At 42.3% G+C, this 22,551-nt stretch overlaps 1 protein-coding gene across 1 annotated transcript in view; it reads left to right on the forward strand.

The window, feature by feature from the left end:
- The window catches only part of FCGBP (Fc gamma binding protein), a 98,049-nt gene that overhangs the window by 63,980 nt on the left and 11,518 nt on the right, over positions 1-22,551 (forward strand). Inside the window, exons 20-34 of the mRNA XM_063942205.1 lie at positions 614-755; positions 1,544-1,872; positions 2,565-3,135; positions 3,982-4,577; positions 7,285-7,849; positions 8,470-9,050; positions 9,661-10,231; positions 11,483-11,682; positions 13,559-13,700; positions 14,482-14,810; positions 15,502-16,072; positions 16,923-17,518; positions 18,322-18,910; positions 19,168-19,748; positions 21,160-21,730. Coding sequence (XP_063798275.1) covers positions 614-755; positions 1,544-1,872; positions 2,565-3,135; positions 3,982-4,577; positions 7,285-7,849; positions 8,470-9,050; positions 9,661-10,231; positions 11,483-11,682; positions 13,559-13,700; positions 14,482-14,810; positions 15,502-16,072; positions 16,923-17,518; positions 18,322-18,910; positions 19,168-19,748; positions 21,160-21,730 — 6,934 coding nt within the window. The remainder of the gene's footprint in view (positions 1-613; positions 756-1,543; positions 1,873-2,564; positions 3,136-3,981; positions 4,578-7,284; positions 7,850-8,469; positions 9,051-9,660; positions 10,232-11,482; positions 11,683-13,558; positions 13,701-14,481; positions 14,811-15,501; positions 16,073-16,922; positions 17,519-18,321; positions 18,911-19,167; positions 19,749-21,159; positions 21,731-22,551) is intronic.

Consider the following 22,551-nt stretch of genomic DNA (forward strand, 5'->3'; position numbering starts at 1 on the left):
GATAACCTAAAAAAACAGTCTAAGGCTAAAACAATATAACATAGTCATTGCAGAGGTATAAGATCTACATAGGGTTCTTGGCTGGAGTGATATATCCACTTTGAATAAATTAGAGTTGTTCACAAGGTTTTTTCCAAATGTTTTAATTATTAATAGAGTAATAGTAGCTCTCCAGGTAATTCAAATAACCAAAGCAGTAAATTTAACGCGTTTCGTAAAACACCCATTGACTTCATCAGAGAATGCTTAAATTGCATTTAATGCTCTCTTAAGAGACAGAAAATTAGGAATAAAACACCCCATAATAATAAAACTAAACTAAAATAATTGAGGAGTCAGGGCCTAATTCAGCATGGATCGTAGATGTGCAACAAATTGCACATCTACAATACATTACACTGACATGCAGGGGGATGCCGAGCACGGGGCAAGTCCGCCCCACATGCCAGGCTCTCCCCATACCTCGGCAAACATGTAAAAGCATTTTCGCATGTTTAGGGTTGCGGGGTTTGGATTGGATATGTACTATATAATCTGTATTGTTAGTGCAGTGAAGTACTAATAACAAGGGTATTATACAGTATATATGAAACATCTTGGTCCTGTGTTACAGTATAATGAATCGGTGCTGAGTGCTGACTGCAGCCAAGAGTGTACATGTAATCTTGGCCCCAGCGTGAGCTGCCATAGCACCCGCTGTGCTCAGGATGAGAGATGCCAGCTGCGGGATGGTGTGAGGATGTGTGTCAACAAGGGTGAGTGCAGAACATTTACTTGGCAATAGGAATTCAGATGTGTCCACATACACCTATCCTCAAATCGCGCCAAATAGCCCTGTTCAGGGAGCCACAGACATTGCCACTAACCTGAACCATGTGTTCCGCCCAGGGACGGACTGGAGCACTGAAACCGCCCTGACATTTGTGAACATGCAAATGATGTCTGTATTCCAGGAAGGTCCAACAACAGACATCTTGGGGCCTGGTGAACTGACATCTCTGGGGACCACATATATATATATATATATATATATATAATATGTAATATATACCCCAGACATAAACACAGGGGTGAAGGTGCCCTGGAGGGACTCACCACAGGTAGGGTGTTTGTGTTGTCTGGAGGGACCTTCCTTGTGCCCGGCGCTGGTGGCCGGCTGGGCACAGACAACTGGTGTTTGCTCCTCGGTGGCAGTGCAAGAGACAGGGTGGGAAGGGCTGGCACAGTGTCACCTCTGGGCCAGACCAATTGACAGTGTATGGAGGGGGAGGTCGTGCAGCCAGGGTCAAAATTAATTTAGGTAATTGGTAGGCGGGCATTTAGGCGATCATTTTGAAAAGTAGTAATAGGTGCTACAACCCCACATTTTCTGTAATGGATCCGTGGGGTCCCAATGACCCTTGAGGTTGTCCTCTTTGACCCCCCCCCTCTTCCTCGGTCACCGGGCTGATCCCAGGATCAGTATTTTCTTTGATTTTTTTTTGACATATGAAACACAGGATTGTTTATTGCAGATTAACTGTGTTTTAAAATTTCATTTCAGACCCCTGTAGATACAAGACCTGCCGTGCCAAGGAGAGCTGCAAAGTTCAAAATGACAAAGCCGTTTGTGTGCCAGACTTCAGCGGCTTGTGTTGGGCATGGGGTGACCCCCATTTCCACTCCTTTGATGGTCTTGACTTTGACTTCCAAGGCACCTGCAGCTACATCCTTGCTAAATACACCGGTAAAGATCCCACCCTGGAACCATTCCAGATTACCATAAAAAATGATAACAGGGCAACCCAAGCCTCCTCATTTGTCAGGAGCACAGAAATTAACATGTATTCCAACGACATCAAAATTAATGTTGGAGAATTTCCTCAAATACGAGTAAGTAGCGCTAATGTGTTACATGTAAATTACCCAAAAAAGGTTATTGCTAGAAATTATCAATCAGTTTTATATAATTTTTTTGTATACTTCATATCAGGGTTGACATATTGTTGGATGTTTTTACATATTGTTGGATGTAAGTGTCTTGTTTGTATGTAAAATACACATTTTCAAATTGTGTATGGCTGTGGATCACATGCGGGTTCTCTACTTCTGGTGCCAATTACGCACTGGTGAATATGACAATAAGCAGCCACTGTGTAGATAGATAGATAGATAGATAGATAGATAGATAGATAGATAGATAGATAGATAGATAGATAGATAGATAGAGATACAGAGAATTCAATTAATTGGCCCCTGACAAATTAGCCCTGCTGTTATGTGAGGTCAAATGATGGGGACTGTAGATTGTAGGCTTTACTAGGACAACGACTGGAAAAAAATCTAAAATGTTTTGCAAAATATGTAGGCAGTACAGAAATAATGGTAATTTATATTACTAAAAGTGTAAAAGCTACATTTGTTTGATACATTTACTTAGCATGCCTGTGGCTATTTCACTCCAAAGACAACATCTTCTTGCAAACAGCATAATACATTAAGCATTGTAACATTTATTTTAAGAGACTATTGCAGTTTTGTCTGGCTTTAGATAGATAAAACATGTATATTTTTTTTCTGCACAGGTCAATGATGAATTAACAAATCTTCCAGTCAGCCTAGCCAACGGCAAACTCAAAGTGACTCAAAGTGGTCTGACCGCCATTGTAGAAGCTGAAGGTGGTTTGGTATTCACTTTTGATTGGAACTGGCACACTACCATAACCGTGCCCAGCAGCTACTATAACTCGGTATCTGGACTCTGTGGGAACTTCAACCAAGATCCAAAAGATGATCAAAGAGCACCAAATGGAAAACTAGTGAACTCCACTGTAGACTGGGCAGGATTGTGGAAAGTTTACGACCGAGACCCGTTCTGTTTTGACCATTGTCCAGGCAAATGTCCGACCTGCGAAGAAAGCAAGAAGCAGCAGTTTGCGAGCAATAATAACTGTGGTCTCATTTTTAAAAAGGATGGACCATTCAGAGAGTGTACCTCAAAAGTCGACCCCAGATCTTTCTTTGACTCCTGTCTCTTTGATGTCTGTATGAGTGATGGTGCTAAAAATATTCTTTGTCAAGTACTAGAGACATATGCAATCACTTGCCAAGGACAAGGAGCTAAACTTTACGATTGGAGGACGCCATCTGGTTGCCGTAAGAATTAATGCATTTACCTTTCGTACCTAAATGTACATTTTGGAAAAAATTGTATTAAGCATGATGCTACTACAACCCTAAGAGAAAAGTCTACTACACTGTCATATACCATCAGTCTTGATGGTTTTTAGGGGGCAATAAAGTTACACAACTTAGACTGATGCCAGAGATCAAGAAACCTAAACTATAGGACTTTTTTAACCAGAAACAACACTAACTTTAAGAGAAAAGATTGCAACACAATATAAAGTAAAATAATGTTAAGATAGTTAATATATACCACACATTTAGATAGTTACCAAACAATTTTGACTGATCTTGTTGTTCATCGATGGTTGGATAGCCTTTGTTTCATAAGTCATATACTGTAGGTTGCGTATATACTGTCGATCACAGATTTTGAAACTCGGTCCTCAGGACCTCAAACAGTTCTCATTTTCCAGGTCTCCTCACAGAATCACAAGTGAAATAATTAGCTCCACTTGTGGATCTTTTAAAACGTATCAGTGAGTTATGAAAACACCTGTGCACCTGCTGGGTGACCCGGAAAACATGAACTGTGTGGGGTCCTGAGGACTGAGTTTGAGAACCACTGCTGTACACTTGTCAGATTTGACAAACATTTCAGTCTCCCATATTGTACTGAGACTGTAATAGTCCTATATAACTTTTTTAGTAATCCCCAGAGGTGAAAGGCTTGAGATGGTTCAACCAGACATGTATAGTGGGACACAATAAACATATAAATGAAATAAAAAAAGAAAATGAGCAATGCAACATTTTTTTTGTTATACATAATTTTATGGCAGTTGCTTAGTATTCATTTTGTTGTACTCCTTTCAGCCAAGATATGTGAAGATAAGAACAGTCACTATAACGCCTGTGGAAATGCCTGCCCAGCCTATTGCTCCAACAGAGATGCCCCAGCAAATTGCACAAAGCATTGTGTAGAGACGTGTGAGTGCAATCACAACATGGTCCTCAGTGTGAACAAGTGTGTCCCTATCTCAAACTGCGGCTGCCAACAGAACGGACACTACTATGAGCCTAACCAGTCCTGGTATGATGAGAAGTGTACTAGGGTTTGCAAATGCGAACCACTCCTGGGAAAAGTGACATGCCAATCGGCAAGCTGCAAAGACAGTGAGAAGTGCATGGTGGCCAACGGGATCCGGGGATGCTATCCTACCAAGAACTCCACTTGCATCGCCTCTGGGGATCAGTACAAGACATTTGATAATAAGAGGTTTCCATATGTGGGCACCTGTATCTATGAGATGGTGAACGTGATCCCAAACAACTCATCTCTGACGCCCTTCACAGTCAGTATACAGAATGACCAGCGGGGTAACAAGGCCATATCCTTCACCAAAGATGTGACATTGAAGGTGTACGGCAAGACGATAACCATAAGCAGAGACTACCCTCAGCAGATCCAGGTATGGAAAGACTCTGGAAATTACCTTCTTATGTGACATTTGGGGAAATGTGTCAAACCTCAGAGAGATAAAGGGTGTTATTCAGTACAGATTGCAGATACTGCTGGGGTCCACCCATCACAGGGCAAGGCCGCCCAGCATGTAGCATGGAAGCAACTGTGGAAGATCCCCTGCAGCCGCAGCTAAGCCATTTTTTACATCGGAGCTGTCCCAAAATGCCGCCGACCCACCCCCATTTTCCCACCACCGCCATCGCAACGCTCTGTCACCACCCCCTGCCCGGCCTGCGAGCGGCTCTGCCTGTCAATCAGGCAGAGGCGTTCACAGCCAATGCGATCAGATTGCATTGGCTGGTCACGCATGCACAAGACGGGACCTGCACGTGCGCATTGGCGCCAGGATGGGGTTATGAATTACCCCCAAAGTGGTAAAGTTGCTTGTCGCAAATAATCAATTTCTATCATTTATCTAGCACAGGCTATAAGAGAGACATCTCATCGTTTACCATGGGCAGCTTCTCCACAATATCTCTCGAAGGCTTCATAAATTACCTCCTAAGTCACCATATAATAAGATATTAACAGATGTAGCATACGGTCATAACTGAGGCTTCCCATACATGATTACATTGCCACCAAATGTTTTCACTTCAACATGCCAAGTATATAACACCCTGTTTCAAGGGGTGTGTATCACGTGGCCAGCGGTCGGGAGACCACCGGTCACCATGCCGACGCTGGCATCCCGGGATTGAGATGCCCTGTGGGGGATGGGGGAGGGGGGGGACGAGCGCAATGAAGACCCTTGCAGGCTCGGTGGTGAGCTGCCATCAACACAGGCTCTATTCCCACTGTATGGGTGTTGTAGACACCCACGAGTGGGAATAGTCCCTTTTTGTCGGCATTCCGACTGTCGGGTTTGTGCGCCGGTCACATACAGATGGAGCCACGCTCATCTAGGCTTCTCTGCTGCACCTAGGTGCACCAAGGTTTATTAGCATGAGCCTTTCATCTATTGTTCTCAGCTGCAATACAATACAGAGAACAATACAGCAGGGGATTAAGTCATTACAGCAGGGGATTAAGTCCAACTGCCCTTGCTCAGGTAATCCTAAAGCTTTAAAGGCTGTTTTGCCCTAAAGTAATTGCCACTTTAAATAGACTTGCCAAATCACATGATACATGCCAGAATGGTGCAGTTTCCTAAATATCGGAACCTGTTACATAATCCTCTATATGACTGTGGAAAATGCACTTGGTTTCAATATACAGTATTCTGTACATGTATACGGAACCAAGCCCTTCTCCCATCTGGCCCACTGCACATGCCCCATTCCATAGCCCCTCTCCACAGGTTTTGTTATCTAATGACTCCCCTATGAATCAGCTTAGATGAGAGTCAGAGGCTTGGACCCAATGATAAAGAGTACCACAGCTGGAAGACACCTGACAGTCATTGGCAACAACCTTGATTACATAGACATCTGAATACTGCTGGAATTAATGTTTAAACAAATGTAAAAATACAATATACAGGTTGAGTATCCCTTATCCAAAATGCTTGGGACCAGAGGTATTTTGGATAACGGATTTTTCCGTATTTTGGAATAATTGCATTCCATAATGAGATATCATGGTGATGGGACCTAAATCTAAGCACAGAATGCATTTATGTTACATATACACCTTATACACACAGCCTGAAGGTCATTTTAGCCAATATTTTTTATAACTTTGTGCATTAAACAAAGTGTATCTACATTCACACAATTCATTTATGTTTCATATACACCTTGTACACACAGCCTGAAGGTCATTTAATATAATATTATTAATAACTTTGTGTATTAAACAAAGTTTGTGTACATTGAGCCATCAAAAAACAAAGGTTTCACTATCTCACTCTCACTCAAAAAAGTCCGTATTTCGGAATATTCCGTATTTCGGAATATATGGATATGGGATACTCAACCTGTATAATACTTTATTAAATTCTTAAATCTACTACACTTTCCTACACGCTTATATATAAAATTCTGTACTAGATAACGGTAATACATGGTGGAGTCACATTATTATGACCACCTCCTCCTACATTTGACCCTGGCACTGCGTAGACCATGAAGTATGTCATGTGACGTGCGCTGGCTTGGTGGGTATATAAGGTGTGTGATAGGCCGTCTGCACACATATCACTCGTTGCTGTCATGGGTAAAAGGGGCAATTTATCTGAATTGCAGTAGGGATGATTATCGGCTTTCGGGCCTAGGGTGGCGGTATTTCTGACACAGCGCAGTGTGTGACCTGTCCGCGTGCTGCTGTGGTGAAGGTGTATTGTGACTGGACAAATGACACCATTGCGAATAACCGACGTGGAAACTGCGGAGCACCACGTGTCATTGATATGAGAGGTGAACGTCGGCTACGAAGGTGCGTGATGGCCAACCGACACGCTACAGTGGAACAGCTCACAGTTAAAAAGAACCTGTGGGCTACTAGACATGTGTCTAAAATGATCGTTCAGCCTGTCTAGCTTCTGTCTGTGCTGCACGCAGCGGTTATTAGCTGGTGGTCATAATAATGTGACTTGACCGTGTAGTATAAATGCACTTTCAGTTTTGTAGTTGTTTTGTCACTATATTATATTTGACAAATACAAACAAACGCTCACAACTTTTCCTGTATTAATATGCCTTTCCTCTTACCAGGTTGATGGTATCTTGACAAGCTTGCCTTTTTATTATGAGCTAAGAAAGATCATGATTTACTGGTCAGTAAGCGGTGTGCTTATCAAGACAGGTTTTGGTCTATCAGTGGGTTTTGATGGATGGAACCATGTACGAGTGGTATTGCCAAGTACTTACAAGGGAGCCGTCAATGGTTTGTGTGGCAACAATAATGGAGATCCCTCTGATGACTTCACCATGGGTGGAGGAGTAACAGCCAAAACTCCAGAACAATTTGGAGACCACTGGAAGGTGGGAGGAGTAGAGGGATGCGCGAATAAATGCTCAGACTGTAAAAAGTGCAATGAGAAAGAAATGGAACCTTACAAAAATGACCGGTTTTGTGGACTTCTTACCAAACCTGCTGGTCCATTCAGCCAATGCTATGCTTCCATTGACCCAACTCCATACTTTGACAAATGTGTATCTGACGCATGTGCCTTCAAGGGCCACCAATCTGTTGTCTGTGAGAATATTGATTCCTATGTCTCTGATTGCCAAGGAAACGGCTCTGTGATCAAGGAATGGAGGACGCCATCTTTCTGTGGTAAGAAGCTTTTTATTATTAATACATACAGTAATTAAGGGAACAACTTCAGCACAGATGCAATAGTTTCTCCTCATAGACAATAAGACAGCTATAGACCAAAACTATTTTGCTTACTTTAATTAAAATCCTGTTCTCAATTAAGTTTCTTGGGGAACAGGGGAACAAATAAAATGAGGAAAAATACAGACTATTGACCTAGGAGGTTAATAATAACAGACACCAGTGGAATTGGATAATGGAGTTAGGTCACACTGTGATCCTTAGCCAGGTTTGCAGGTTTATTGTGGAACAGCAGAAACAGTAGTGACAGTGGTAATTGGTATAGTGACGGTAGGACCACCCAACTGTGGTAAACAGCAGGTACTCATACAGAGCAGCTAGCTCCTGAGCTTCTGTGCAGTACTGCAACACACAACACATGGGGTAGCACATGTGCAGTGACACTCCGGCAGCCATTTTGGTAAAGGGTGCCTGGCCGGCTTTACTAAACAGAAGATGCAGTAGTGCCCAGCTCTCCAATGCATTTATGGTGAAAAAATACATATAATTTGTTGTTTACTCTCTTATAAGAATCTATGATATATTAATCTCCAATAATGTTTGTTTTGTGTTCACAGAAAAGGTCTGCCCCTCCAAAAGCCACTATGATTTACATGGTAATGGATGCCCGGCAACCTGTTTTGGTCTCACAGCTCCACCAACCTGTGTCAAATCCCAAACTGAAGGCTGTTACTGTGATAACGGCTTCATCCTCAGTGGCCAGGACTGTGTGCCCATTCCCCAATGTGGTTGTGTTATGAGCAATACATATTACAAGTTGGGGCAGGAATTCTACACCGACAATCTGTGCCAGATGAAGTGTACGTGCGGGCAGAATGGCATCACCACCTGCCGGAGCAGCCCCTGTGGAGCAAACGAAGAATGCAAAGTGGTGGATGGTGTCCTGGGCTGTCATGCCAAAGAGTTTGGCCAATGTGTGGCATGGGGTGACCCCCACATCACCTCATTTGATAATGTATACTATGACCTACAGACCACCTGCCCCTCTACCCTTGTTAGGCTTAAGGGACACTATGGAAATTATATGGTGACAGTAGACAAAGAACCGTATGGACATTCTGCAGTCACCAAATCGGTCACCGTCACCATTGGAGACCATGTCTTACGCTTGGAGAGAGCGAGAACATGGAGCATAGTGGTGAGTGGTTGGCAACCCTTTATATTTATTTAATTTTTTTCACTTTACTTGATTCATACTAATAAATGAGCATACATTGTTAAATATCACCAAAGTGGTAAATGCTTAATAAATACAATGATGTTTTCAGCCTTGCTATTTTTTCTCATGGTTACTTATGGGCACACCCTTACCGCCATGTCTTCCTAGTCACAGTATACATTTACATAGAAGTGTATTCAGGAGGGAATGCGGTCATGTCACCGGCGCTTGGGATCCTGGCGGTCACCATGCCGACACTGGAATGCCGAGCTCTCAAAATGTCGGCAGTCAGAATGCCTACCCACAGGGTCTACAATGTGGGTACATTAAGAAATGATTGTTCTGGAATCTTAAATCAAGGTTGGATTAGGAAAATAGTTACTTCCGTCAGTCATTGATCTCCAATTGTCTGTGTGAGGTTTGTAAGTCTACAGGCTTTGTGCATCGCTGGCGGTAGTAACATGCAACTTTTATTTTAGGAATTTACAAATACCATTGGGTTTCATGTCTTATTTATAACTGTCATTGACTATTGTTTTTGTAATGGTCCTGTATAATAGGTTTTCTGCTTTTGTTTGTTCAATCGCAGGTGAACGAAGAAAGATACAACCTTCCCTACCAGTCCCAAAATCGACAATTTTGGATAAATGAAGAAGGGAATCATGTTATTATTCAGGCAAAGGATGGCTTCAAGGTGATGTCTGACCGGCAGTACTGTGTCTCAGTTTGGGTGCCAAGCACATACGCTGGAATCACTGAAGGGCTCTGTGGAAACTACAATAAAAACAAGAAAGATGACTTCCGCCTTCCGAATGGCACCATTGTCACCGATCCGGCAGTGTTTGGTGGCTCCTGGGCAGTAGCTGGAGATGGGTCACGTTGCAAAGGATGTACTGGAGATGAGTGTCCAACCTGTGATAAAGCTGCATCTGCTGAGGCTAATTCACCTACCAAATGTGGGATGATAAAAGACCCCCGTGGTCCATTCAAGAGCTGCCATGCTCTAGTGCCCCCAGATACATATGCCAGTAGCTGTGCGTCTGATGTTTGCGCTGGAAGTGATCGGCATGGCACTCTGTGTGCCAGCCTACAAGCGTATACAGCATTATGTCAAGAAAAAGGCGTCACGATTGGATCCTGGAGAGAGATTGCCAGCTGCCGTAAGCTTTTCATTTAAAGTTATTGTTTTTGAGAATTGCAAATTATCCCAAAAATATGATGCATAGACCTTGACTCACAGAGACTTTCACATAACATGTTCTTATGTATGCAACACTCACCGTCACATTATTATGACCTCCTGCAAGTAGCCATGGTAACCGCCATGTGCAGCATGGACAGCAGCTAGACGGGCTGATCTGTCATATATCAGACACACGTCTGGTAGACCCCAGGTTCATTTTGACGGTGATCTTCTCCACTGTAGCAAGTCGGTCACCTCTCACGCACCTTCCTAGCCGACATTCACCTCTCACATCAATGGCACGTGGTGCGCTACAGTTTCCACGTTGGTTATTCGCTAAGGTGCCATTTGTCCAGTCACGGTAAACCTTCACCACAGCAGGGATGTATAAAAGTAACAATGTGGTAAATACTCTGTGGTAGATATTGATCCCCATATGTATTACAATTGGATGCAGAACATATTAGATATATTAGCTGCTGTCCTGTCGCATAGCAGTCCCGTAGAGTCCGATGTGCCTGCCATATACCCACATGGAGCAAGCACCAAAAAGCATTACATTCCATAGCTTGTGCCCCCCAACAATAGATGGCAATGGCAAAAAATTATCTGGAGAGGGATCTGAATGATCCCTCTCCATACTTTTCGGCTTGCGCAATTGGATCCATGGTTTGTAGCATCCAACAAAAACAGCCACTTTGCATCTTACTCAGAATGAGGCCCATTGTGAGCAAAGTAATGTAACCAATGGCTGGCCAAGGCAAAGGCTTCTCTTCATGAATATCATTAAATAAAAAAGTATACACATAAGTAGATGCCTGTTATGGGGACTTATAGCAATAATATATTTAAGGAACTATGGTACACAACACTTGTACCGCTTTCACACCACCACAAAAACCCAGGTCATTGCCGTGTTAACCTGTGTTGCAGCTCTGTGTGAAAGGGTTAACCTGGGTCCAGTGACCCCGGGAATCCAACCCTGTTACCTACCCAGTTGGTTCGGGTTAAGTTCAACCCCTATGGAGTGGTAGCTCATTGGCCCTTGCAGATGATTTCATAGATCCAGGGTTTCGGTCTGAAAGGGTTCTTACAGTTTGACAGGTCAATCACTAAATGCACAAATTCTAAGACACTGGCGCATGGAAGGAGGAGACTGTTCTGCACTTCTTACATACAGCATCATGCAAAACAGCCATCACAATATTCTCATTATATTTTTCTGCAGCGCTTGCCTGTCAGGCCCACAGCCATTACGCGCTGTGTACCCGGACCTGCCTAGAAACCTGCAATGGTCTCACCACACCGAGCTCTTGTACAGGCAGATGTTTCGAAGGCTGTGAGTGCGACACTGGTTACATATTCGATGGGGACAAGTGTGTCACAATGGATAAATGTGGATGCGACCACAACGGAAGGTATTTAAGGGTAAGTAAATTGTACATTCAAATATATTGTGTATATTATACCTAAACATAAATATAATAATACTTATCCCAAGATAACAATCTTTAAGTGAATGATATACTTGTTTGAGTTAGTTTAACTGCATCTCCATTAGATTTTGTTAGATATTTTCTTTCTGAATCATAAACCCACTGTTAATGGGTTTATGATGCATTTATTAAGTGATTTATTTTGTGATGCTTTAATATGGAGAATATTTGTACAGTGTGCTGTAATGCTACATAGGGGTGCATTGCTGTATTGCACTTTCTTTTCATAAGTGACAGTGAGTTTAAGTACATAAGCTGTACTGTGGGCTATCCAACATAAAAATCCAACATACTGTGACCATTTTCTACTAGATAGGGTGAAGACAGATGGAGTATCATACCACGGGGCACTGCTATCCAGTGACGTGTCATCAGGAGAGGCAGGGGAGGTAGAGCCTCACTTGTCACACTGCCAAAGTGTTGTATATAAAAATAATTAGAATAATACCAATAAGACATTTTAATTTAGAAATATCATATTAGTATTATACATATCATCTTTGTATTAACCTAATAATTTGTATAGTCAAAACTCACCCCCAAATAAAATATACAGTATGTGTGTAAATCTGGCTCGGATACTAGTCAGTGCCTCCCCAGCCATAGACCTTACTACACGTCTCTGCTGCTGTCTTGCCACTTGCCAAAGCAGTGAATGACAGATGAGTGATCATTGTGGGGACTTGTGGTTGAAAAAAGATAGAGGGCATTTCTGCTGTCTGCTTATCAATCCAGCCCTTGTGTTACTCTGTCTTCCTACCTAACCCTTGGTCTTGTTTGCAGGTGTGTAAGTTATTTGTGAACCTGAAGGTAATCATCTATGTAGAGTATCATCTCCAGAGAACCAAGGGGCAATCTCGGTTCACAGGAGACAATATATTGATGATATATTATTCATAGGACAAGGAGATGAGACATACTTGACACAATTTCTCACATACCTCATTTCCAATGATCATAACTTAAGGTTCACATCTAACTATAGCAAAGGAATTATGTAATTTGTATACTGAAAGATATACTTTATATCAGAGATTCAATGATAGAAACCAAATCACACTACAAGAAAGTAGAAGAATATTATTATGTTATATTCTGGCTATTAGTAATCACCACTGGATAGCAAGTATACCACAAGGACAGTTTCCTAGGAAAAGATGAAATTACACCAACATTTTAGATGACTTGAAACAAAGAGATAACCTAAAAAACAGTCTGAGGCTAAAACAATATAACATAGTCATTGCAGAGGTATACGATCTACATAGGGTTCTTGGCTGGAGTGTTATCTCCACTTTGAATAAATTAGAGTTGTTCACAAGGTTTTTTCCAAATGTTTTAATTATTAATAGAGTAATAGTAGCTCTCCAGGTAATTCAAATAACCAAAGCAGTAAATTTAACGCGTTTCGTAAAACACCCATTGACTTCATCAGAGAATGCTTAAATTGCATTTAATGCTCTCTTAAGAGACAGAAAATTAGGAATAAAACACCCCATAATAATAAAACTAAACTAAAATAATTGAGGAGTCAGGGCCTAATTCAGCATGGATCGTAGATGTGCAACAAATTGCACATCTACAATACATTACACTGACATGCAGGGGGATGCCGAGCACGGAGCAAGTCCGCCCCACATGCCAGGCTCTCCCCATACCCCGGCAAACATGTAAAAGCATTTTCGCATATTTAGGGTTGCGGTTATGGATTGAATATGTATTATATAATCTGTATTGTTAGTGCAGTGAAGTACTAATAACAAGGGTATTATACAGTATATATGAAACATCTTGGTCCTGTGTTACAGTATAATGAATCGGTGCTGAGTGCTGACTGCAGCCAAGAGTGCACATGTAATCTTGGCCCCAGCGTGAGCTGCCGTAGCACCCGCTGTGCTCAGGATGAGAGATGCCAGCTGCGGGATGGTGTGAGGATGTGTGTCAACAAGGGTGAGTGCAGAACATTTACTTAGCAATGGGAATACAGATGTGTCCACATACACCTATCCTCAAATCGCGCCAAATAGCCCTGTTCAGGGAGCCACAGACATTGCCACTAACCTGAACCATGTGTTCCGCCCAGGGACGGACTGGAGCACTGAAACCGCCCTGACATTTGTGAACATGCAAATGATGTCTGTATTCCAGGAAGGTCCAACAACAGACATCTTGGGGCCTGGTGAACTGACATCTCTGGGGACCACATATATATATATATATATAATATGTAATATATACCCCAGACATAAACACAGGGGTGAAGGTGCCCTGGAGGGACTCACCACAGGTAGGGTGTTTGTGTTGTCTGGAGGGACTTTCCTTGTGCCCGGCGCTGGTGGCCGGCTGGGCACAGACAACTGGTGTCTGCTCCTCGGTGGCAGTGCAAGAGACAGGGTGGGAAGGGCTGGCACAGTGTCACCTCTGGGCAAGACCATTTGTCAGTGTATGGAGGGGGAGGTCGTGCAGCCAGGGTCAAAATTAATTTAAGTAATTGGTAGGCGGACATTTAGGCGATCATTTTGAAAAGTAGTAATAGGTGCTACAACCCCACATTTTCTGTAATGGATCCGTGGGGTCCCAATGACCCTTGAGGTTGTCCTCTTTGACCCCCCCCCCTCTTCCTCGGTCACCGGGCTGATCCCAGGATCAGTATTTTCTTTGTTTTTTTTTTTACATATGAAACACAGGATTGTTTATTGCAGATTAACTGTGTTTTAAAATTTCATTTCAGACCCCTGTAGATACAAGACCTGCCGTGCCAAGGAGAGCTGCAAAGTTCAAAATGACAAAGCCGTTTGTGTGCCAGACTTCAGCGGCTTGTGTTGGGCATGGGGTGACCCCCATTTCCACTCCTTTGATGGTCTTGACTTTGACTTCCAAGGCACCTGCAGCTACATCCTTGCTAAATACACCGGTAAAGATCCCACCCTGGAACCATTCCAGATCACCATAAAAAATGATAACAGGGCAACCCAAGCCTCCTCATTTGTCAGGAGCACAGAAATTAACATGTATTCCAACGACATCAAAATTAATGTTGGAGAATTTCCTCAAATACGAGTAAGTAGCGCTAATGTGTTACATGTAAATTACCCAAAAAAGGTTATTGCTAGAAATTATCAATCAGTTTTATATAATTTTTTTGTATACTTCATATCAGGGATGACATATTGTTGGATTTTTTACATATTGTTGGATGTAAGTGTCTTGTTTGTATGTAAAATACACATTTTCAAATTGTGTATGGCTGTGGATCACATGCGGGTTCTCTACTTCTGGTGCCAATTACGCACTGGTGAATATGACAATAAGCAACCACTGTGTAGATAGATAGATTGATTGATAGATAGATAGATAGATAGATAGATAGATAGATAGATAGATAGATAGAGATACATACAGAGAATTCAATTAATTGGCCCCTGACAAATTAGCCCTGCTGTTATGTGAGGTCAAATGATGGGGACTGTAGATTGTAGGCTCTACTAGGACAACGACTGGAAAAAAATCTAAAATGTTTTGCAAAATATGTAGGCAGTACAGAAATAATGGTAATTTATATTACTAAAAGTGTAAAAGCTACATTTGTTTGATACATTTACTTAGCATGCCTGTGGCTATTTCACTCCAAAGACAACATCTTCTTGCAAACAGCATAATACATTAAGCATTGTAACATTTATTTTAATAGACTATTGAAGTTTTGTCTGGCTTTAGATAGATAAAACATGTATATTTTTTTTCTGCACAGGTCAATGATGAATTAACAAATCTTCCAGTCAGCCTAGCCAACGGCAAACTCAAAGTGACTCAAAGTGGTCTGACCGCCATTGTAGAAGCTGAAGGTGGTTTGGTATTCACTTTTGATTGGAACTGGCACACTACCGTAACCGTGCCCAGCAGCTACTATAACTCGGTATCTGGACTCTGTGGGAACTTCAACCAAGATCCAAAAGATGATCAAAGAGCACCAAATGGAAATCTAGTGAACTCCACTGTAGACTGGGCAGGATTGTGGAAAGTTTACGACCGAGACCCGTTCTGTTTTGACCATTGTCCAGGCAAATGTCCGACCTGCGAAGAAAGCAAGAAGCAGCAGTTTGCCAGCAATAATAACTGTGGTCTCATTTTTAAAAAGGATGGACCATTCAGAGAGTGTACCTCAAAAGTCGACCCCAGATCTTTCTTTGACTCCTGTCTCTTTGATGTCTGTATGAGTGATGGTGCTAAAAATATTCTTTGTCAAGTACTAGAGACGTATGCAATCACTTGCCAAGGACAAGGAGCTAAACTTTACGATTGGAGGACGCCATCTGGTTGCCGTAAGAATTAATGCATTTACCTTTCGAACCTAAATGTACATTTTGGAAAAAATTATATTAAGCATGATGCTACTACAACCCTAAGAGAAAAGTGTACTACACTGTCATATACCATCAGTCTTGATGGTTTTTAGGGGGCAATAAAGTTACACAACTTAGACTGATGCCAGAGATCAAGAAACCTAAACTATAGGACTTTTTTAACCAGAAACAACACTAACTTTAAGAGAAAAGATTGCAACACAATATAAAGTAAAATAATGTTAAGATAGTTAATATATACCACACATTTAGATAAAGTTACCAAACAATTTTGACTGATCTTGTTGTTCATCGATGGTTGGATAGCCTTTGTTTCATAAGTCATATACTGTAGGATGCGTATATACTGTAGATCACAGATTCTGAAACTCGGTCCTCAGGACCTCAAACAGTTCTAATTTTCCAGGTCTCCTCACAGAATCACAAGTGAAATAATTAGCATCACCTGTGGATCTTTTAAAACGTATCATTGAGTAATGAAAACACCTGTGCACCTGCTGGGTGACCTGGAAAACATGAACTGTGTGGGGTCCTGAGGACTGAGTTTGAGAACCACTGCTGTACACTTGTCAGATTTGACAAACATTTCAGTCTCCCATTTTGTACTGAGACTGCAATAGTCCGATATAACTTTTTTAGTAATCCCGAGAAGTGAAAGGCCTGAGATGGTTCAAATACTGTAGACATGTATAGTGGGACACAATAAACATATAAATGAAAAATAAGAGAATGAGCAATGCAACATTTTTTTTAGTTATACATCATATTATGCAGTTGCTTAATATTCATTTTGTTGTACTCCTTTCAGCCAAGATATGTGAAGATAAGAACAGTCACTATAACGCCTGTGGAAATGCCTGCCCAGCCTATTGCTCCAACAGAGATGCCCCAGCAAATTGCACAAAGCATTGTGTAGAGACGTGTGAGTGCAATCACAACATGGTCCTCAGTGTGAACAAGTGTGTCCCCATCTCAAACTGCGGCTGCCAACAGAACGGACGCTACTACGAGCCTAACCAGTCCTGGTATGATGAGAAGTGTACTAGGGTTTGCAAATGCGACCCACTCCTGGGAAAAGTGACCTGCCAATCGGCAAGCTGCAAAGACAGTGAGAAGTGCATGGTGGCCAACGGGATCCGGGGATGCTATCCTACCAAGAACTCCACTTGCACTGCTACTGGGGATCATTACAAGACATTTGATAATAAGTGGTTTTCACATGTGGGCACCTGTATCTATGAGATGGTGAACATGATACCAAATAACCAATCTCTGACGCCCTTCACAGTCAGTATACAGAAGGAATGGCGGGGAAACAAGGCCATATCCTTCATAAAAGATGTGACATTGAAGGTCTACAAAAAAACAATAACCATGAGCAGAGACTCCCCCCAGCAGATCAAGGTACAGAAATACTGTAGACATCATAACTTCCTGTGACCATGTTGCAGTAGGGATGAGTACACTGTATCAGATACAGCAAATGACCAGAGAGCAGATAGGCAAATGTGAAGGTGTTCCAGGCTAAAGACTATGGGGTCTATTCATGAAGCAGTGAAAAGTGTGGAGAAGTGAGCCAGTTGAGAAGTTGCCCATGGCAACCTATCAGTGTTGAGGTAACATTTATAAACTTCATTCTATTCAATTATTCGTAGCAGCTGATTGGTTGCCATGGCCAACTTCTCTACTGGCTCTCTTCTTCAAACTTTTCACTGCTTCATGAATATATTAGAAGATGTAAAGTGCTTTTTACTGATAGTAGTTTGCTGTTTGATGTATGAGAATACTTAAATTATTGTACAGTATATCCCTTTCACCCAAACATTCTGATTATTTATTACTGATTTTTTCAGTGATTGTGTTTCTTAAACTCACCTCTCACTCCACTGATTCTACAGCAGTTTGGTTTCTACAGTATATATTTTTTTTTTCATTTGAGGTTGACCCAACATCCTGACAAAATTCAGGTTTGATGAAACACGTTGAAGCTGGGCATGGCACAAAACATACTCCATACAGTGGATTAGTGAATTAAGTGAAATATTGTTTTATCATGAAAGATAATCATCTCACTATTTTTCATTATTTCATATGTGTTTGTGTTGTGCTTCGTAAAAAGGGATTTATGAATTGAAATATTTTATACGCTGTGATGTACCCCTTTTTATTTTTCTCTGTCTGAATTAATATGCCTTTCTTCTGATCAGGTTGATGAAGTAGGGACAAGCTTGCCTTTTTATCTTCAGCCAACTCATTTGCCAGGAAAAAATGTGAACTTGGTCTCAGTTTATTTGTCAGGAAATAATGTGATTATGAGGACAGATTTTGGTCTATCAGTGAGTTTTGATGGATGGAACCATGTACGAGTGGCAATGCCAAGTACTTACAAGGGAGCCGTCAATGGTTTGTGTGGCAACAATAATAAAAATCCATCTGATGACTTCACCATGGGTGGAGGAGCAACAGCCAAAACTCCAGAACAATTTGGAGACCACTGGAAGGTGGGGGGAGTAAAGGGATGCACGGATAAATGCTCAGACTGTAAAAAGTGCAATGAGAAAGAAATGGAAACTTACAAAAATGACCGATTTTGTGGACTTCTCACCAAACCTGGTGGTCCATTCAGCCAATGCTATGCTTCCATTGACCCAACTCCATACTTTAATAACTGTTTATCTGATGCATGTGCTTCCAATGGTCACCAATCTGTTGTCTGTGGCAGCATTGATTCCTATGTCTCCGATTGCCAAGGAAATGGCTCTGTGGTCAAGGAATGGAGGACGCCATCTTTCTGTGGTAAGAAGCTTTTTATTATTAATTATGAAGGGAGCAACCTCTGTAGAGATGCAGTAGTTTCTCTTCATAGACAAAAAGGAAGCAATAGACCAAAACTATTAAAATCCTGTTCTCAATTATGAGCTCTTTGGGAACGGGAAAAAATGAGGAAAGATTTAGACTCCATTCATGGTAAAAAAACAAAAATACATATAATTTTTTGGTTTCCTCACCTCTGTGATACATTTATCTCCAATATTCTTATTTTGTGTTTTCAGAAAAGGGCTGCCCCACCAAAAGCCACCATAAACTCCTTGGCGATGGATGCCCGGCTACCTGTTTTGGTCTCAAAGCTCCACCAGACTGTGTCAAATCCCAAACTGAAGGCTGCTACTGTGATAACGGCTTCATCCTCAGTGGCCAGGACTGTGTGCCTATTCCCCAATGTGGTTGTGTTACGAACAATACATATTACAAGTTGGGGCAGGAATTCTACACCGACAACCTGTGCCGAATGAAATGTACGTGCGGGCAGAATGGCATCACCACCTGCCGGAGCAGCCCCTGTGGAGCAAACGAAGAATGCAAAGAAGTGGATGGTGTCCTGGGCTGCCATGCCAAAGAGTTTGGCCAATGTGTGACATGGGGTGACCCCCACCATGTCTCCTTTGATAATGTATACTATGGCCTTCAGGGCACGTGCTCCTATGCCTTGGTTAGGGTTAAGGGAAGCCAAGCAAGTTTTCTGGTGAGGGTAGACTATGAACCATATGGAAATTCTGCTGTCATCAAATCAGTCACTGTCACCATTGGAGACCAGATCATACATTTGGAGAGAGAGAGAACCTGGAGCATAGTGGTGGGTGATTTATTAGTGATTTGCTTACCTTTTTATTTTTTATATTTTCCTTTGTTAATAAGTCTTTGGTAAATGTATAGTAAAGAATAATTATGTAAATTAGGATGCATATATATTGATTTTCGTTGGTCTTCCATTTGTCCACCTCTATTGGATGGATTAATCACTTGCCTGGCATGGTAGCACCTGATACAACTAGTTAGAAATGCACGCTGGATGACTGCTGGAAGACAATCTTCCAGCAGCCACAATGTCAGAAGGACCACTCGACCCCTCTGTATCCTTTTTCTCTCCCCAGTACCTTTCGTGCAGCCGATCACTACTGATTGGCCAGCCCGACAGCACCTCCCCCACTTAGCAGCTGCAGAGAGGAAATGTAGAGGAAGCAGCCCCTAGCCTCCCTGCATATACATTATGGCCTCTGGAAGAGAAGAGCAGTCAATAATAAATGCAAAGCCATGGTGACTTGATGTTCCAATTATCGGAAGACCAATTTATTGGTCACCGATGTTCTATCAATTTCAAGAGCTGCAGGCAGGGCAGCCATCAGTAGGGGACTGTGGGGACTGGTGTCCTGGGCCCTTACAGAGAGGGGGGCCCACCCCTGGCTTTTACTGCCAATACCAGGAGAGCTGCACCATGCTGTGAAACAACAGCAGTCTGATGCGCAGGAGGACTTCTTAAAACAAACCTTCCCTGCATATCAGCTCTCTTTGAACCGGAACGGTAGGTCCGCAACGCTCCACCTATATGTAACGTCACAATGTATGACATCACATAGGGGTGGAGCAGTCTATTTTGTCAGTTCTGGGCCCCACAATTTCTGATGGCAGCCCTAGCTGCAGGTGTCATTCATTGTCCCAGTCACAGCCACTGTCTGTGGCTGCTGCAACTGCCAGGATCCGGGCTGCAAGGGAGATCTTGTGATGGTTGCGAGATCTTGCTTATGACCAGTGGACCCGGCCGGGAGGAGAGACACAGCGCATCAGCACTGTGGGGGGGTCAGACAGGGGTTGCTGGAATGGGGAGTTTATTAAACCCCCTTCTCTGGCAGCCGACATGTTCCATTATCTTGTCGATACTTCTTCCTGCTTCACCTTGGTAAAGAAGTGAAGCAGGATGAGCCATACCGGCACAATCTGTGCCATTATAATACATCTTCCCCTCAGTTACAGACACAGTTTAAAAGAGCTACAGGTTATATGGAAAACATGGACTGCCAGGGATCCTTGGGGATGAACCTTGCCATCCGTAGAGAAGAGCACGACATAACAATTATTTCAGGAAAATATTAACGTCATTTGTTCGTGACAACTACCTATGGCTGTCGCTATGTATTATTATTACAACAGTGGAATATTTCTGTTATTGTAACCACCGATCTGTTTTCTAATTTTTTTTTTATTCTCAGTTGAACAGTGAAAGATATAACCTTCCCTGCCAGCAACGAAATCGTCAATTTTGGATAAACGAAGAAGGGAATAATGTTATCATTCAAACTAAAGCTGGCTTTAAGGTGATGTTTGACCGGCAGTACTCTGTCTCAGTCTGGGTACCCAGTTCATACGCTGGAATCACTGAAGGGCTCTGTGGAAACTACAATAAGAACATTAAAGATGACTTCCGTCTTCCGAACGGCACCATTGTCTCCGATCCGGCGGTGTTTGGTGGCTCCTGGGCAGTAGCTGGAGATGGTTCGGATTGTCGCGGATGTACAGGAGACCACTGTCCAGTCTGTACTCAAGCTGCATCCGCTGAGGCTAATTCTCCCACCAAATGTGGGTTGTTAACAGACCCTCGGGGTCCATTCAAGGACTGCCATGCCTTGGTGCCTCCAGAGAGATATGCCAACAGCTGCATATCTGATGGCTGTGGTAACCGCGGTGGACGAGCTGCTGTGTGTGCCAGCTTACAAGCTTATATGGCAATATGCCAAGAAAAAGGAGCCAACGTCGGAGCCTGGAGAGATAACGCCAGTTGCCGTAAGTCATGCTCTTTTAATTCTTGAATTCATTATGAATGAATAAATCAGTTGTGATGAATATTTCAACCATGTTCGGGTGAGGTTTTATTTTTAGTGTTTTATTTTTTTCTGTGGTAATATTGCAAAAACATTTTTTTATAGGTATTAATCTGCAGTTTAGTTCTCAAGGGAACAAATCTATGATAAATTATAAAATAAGTCATTAAAGGGTGGTATATTTCTTCTCATCATAACTTATCATTGCTGTTTGAGAGTAATATTTTCTATGTATTGATAAAATTAAAATGAGCGAAAAGTAGATGAAAGTTTCTATAGAAATATTTAATGAATAACAAATTGTTTTGATGGGCTGGGTCTGAAATGCCGGTATTGGGATGACAGCGATCAAAATACAGACCACGGCGTCCTGATGGTGAGAATCCTGACAGGGTCAAGGTAAGTATACTTACCTTTCCCCAATGCCCCACCCCCCACCCTCCCTTCCCAGAGCCTAACCCTCACCCCTCAGCCTTATTTAACCTAACCTTCTGGCTTACCTCTTTGGCGGTCCGGCAAACACTCATTCAGGATTCCAGAGCCGTGCTTGTGATCCGAGCTGGGATGCCGGTGCCGACATTCCGATGAGTGTCGGGATTCTGGCATCAGTATTTTGTCTGCGGGGATCCTGACTGATGGGATCCTTATCGGAACCCAGTTTGATAAAGGCTGCTTTTTATGTATTTTTGTGTAGCTTCTGTTGTTTTTTTATTAGGGCAGTTTTAAGTAATCCCATTTGGGCGTAGCCTAGGATCTATTCCTACAGTGCGATACAAGCAGACT

Source organism: Pseudophryne corroboree, chromosome 10 (genome assembly GCF_028390025.1).
Source record: "Pseudophryne corroboree isolate aPseCor3 chromosome 10, aPseCor3.hap2, whole genome shotgun sequence".
Taxonomy (NCBI): domain Eukaryota; kingdom Metazoa; phylum Chordata; class Amphibia; order Anura; family Myobatrachidae; genus Pseudophryne; species Pseudophryne corroboree.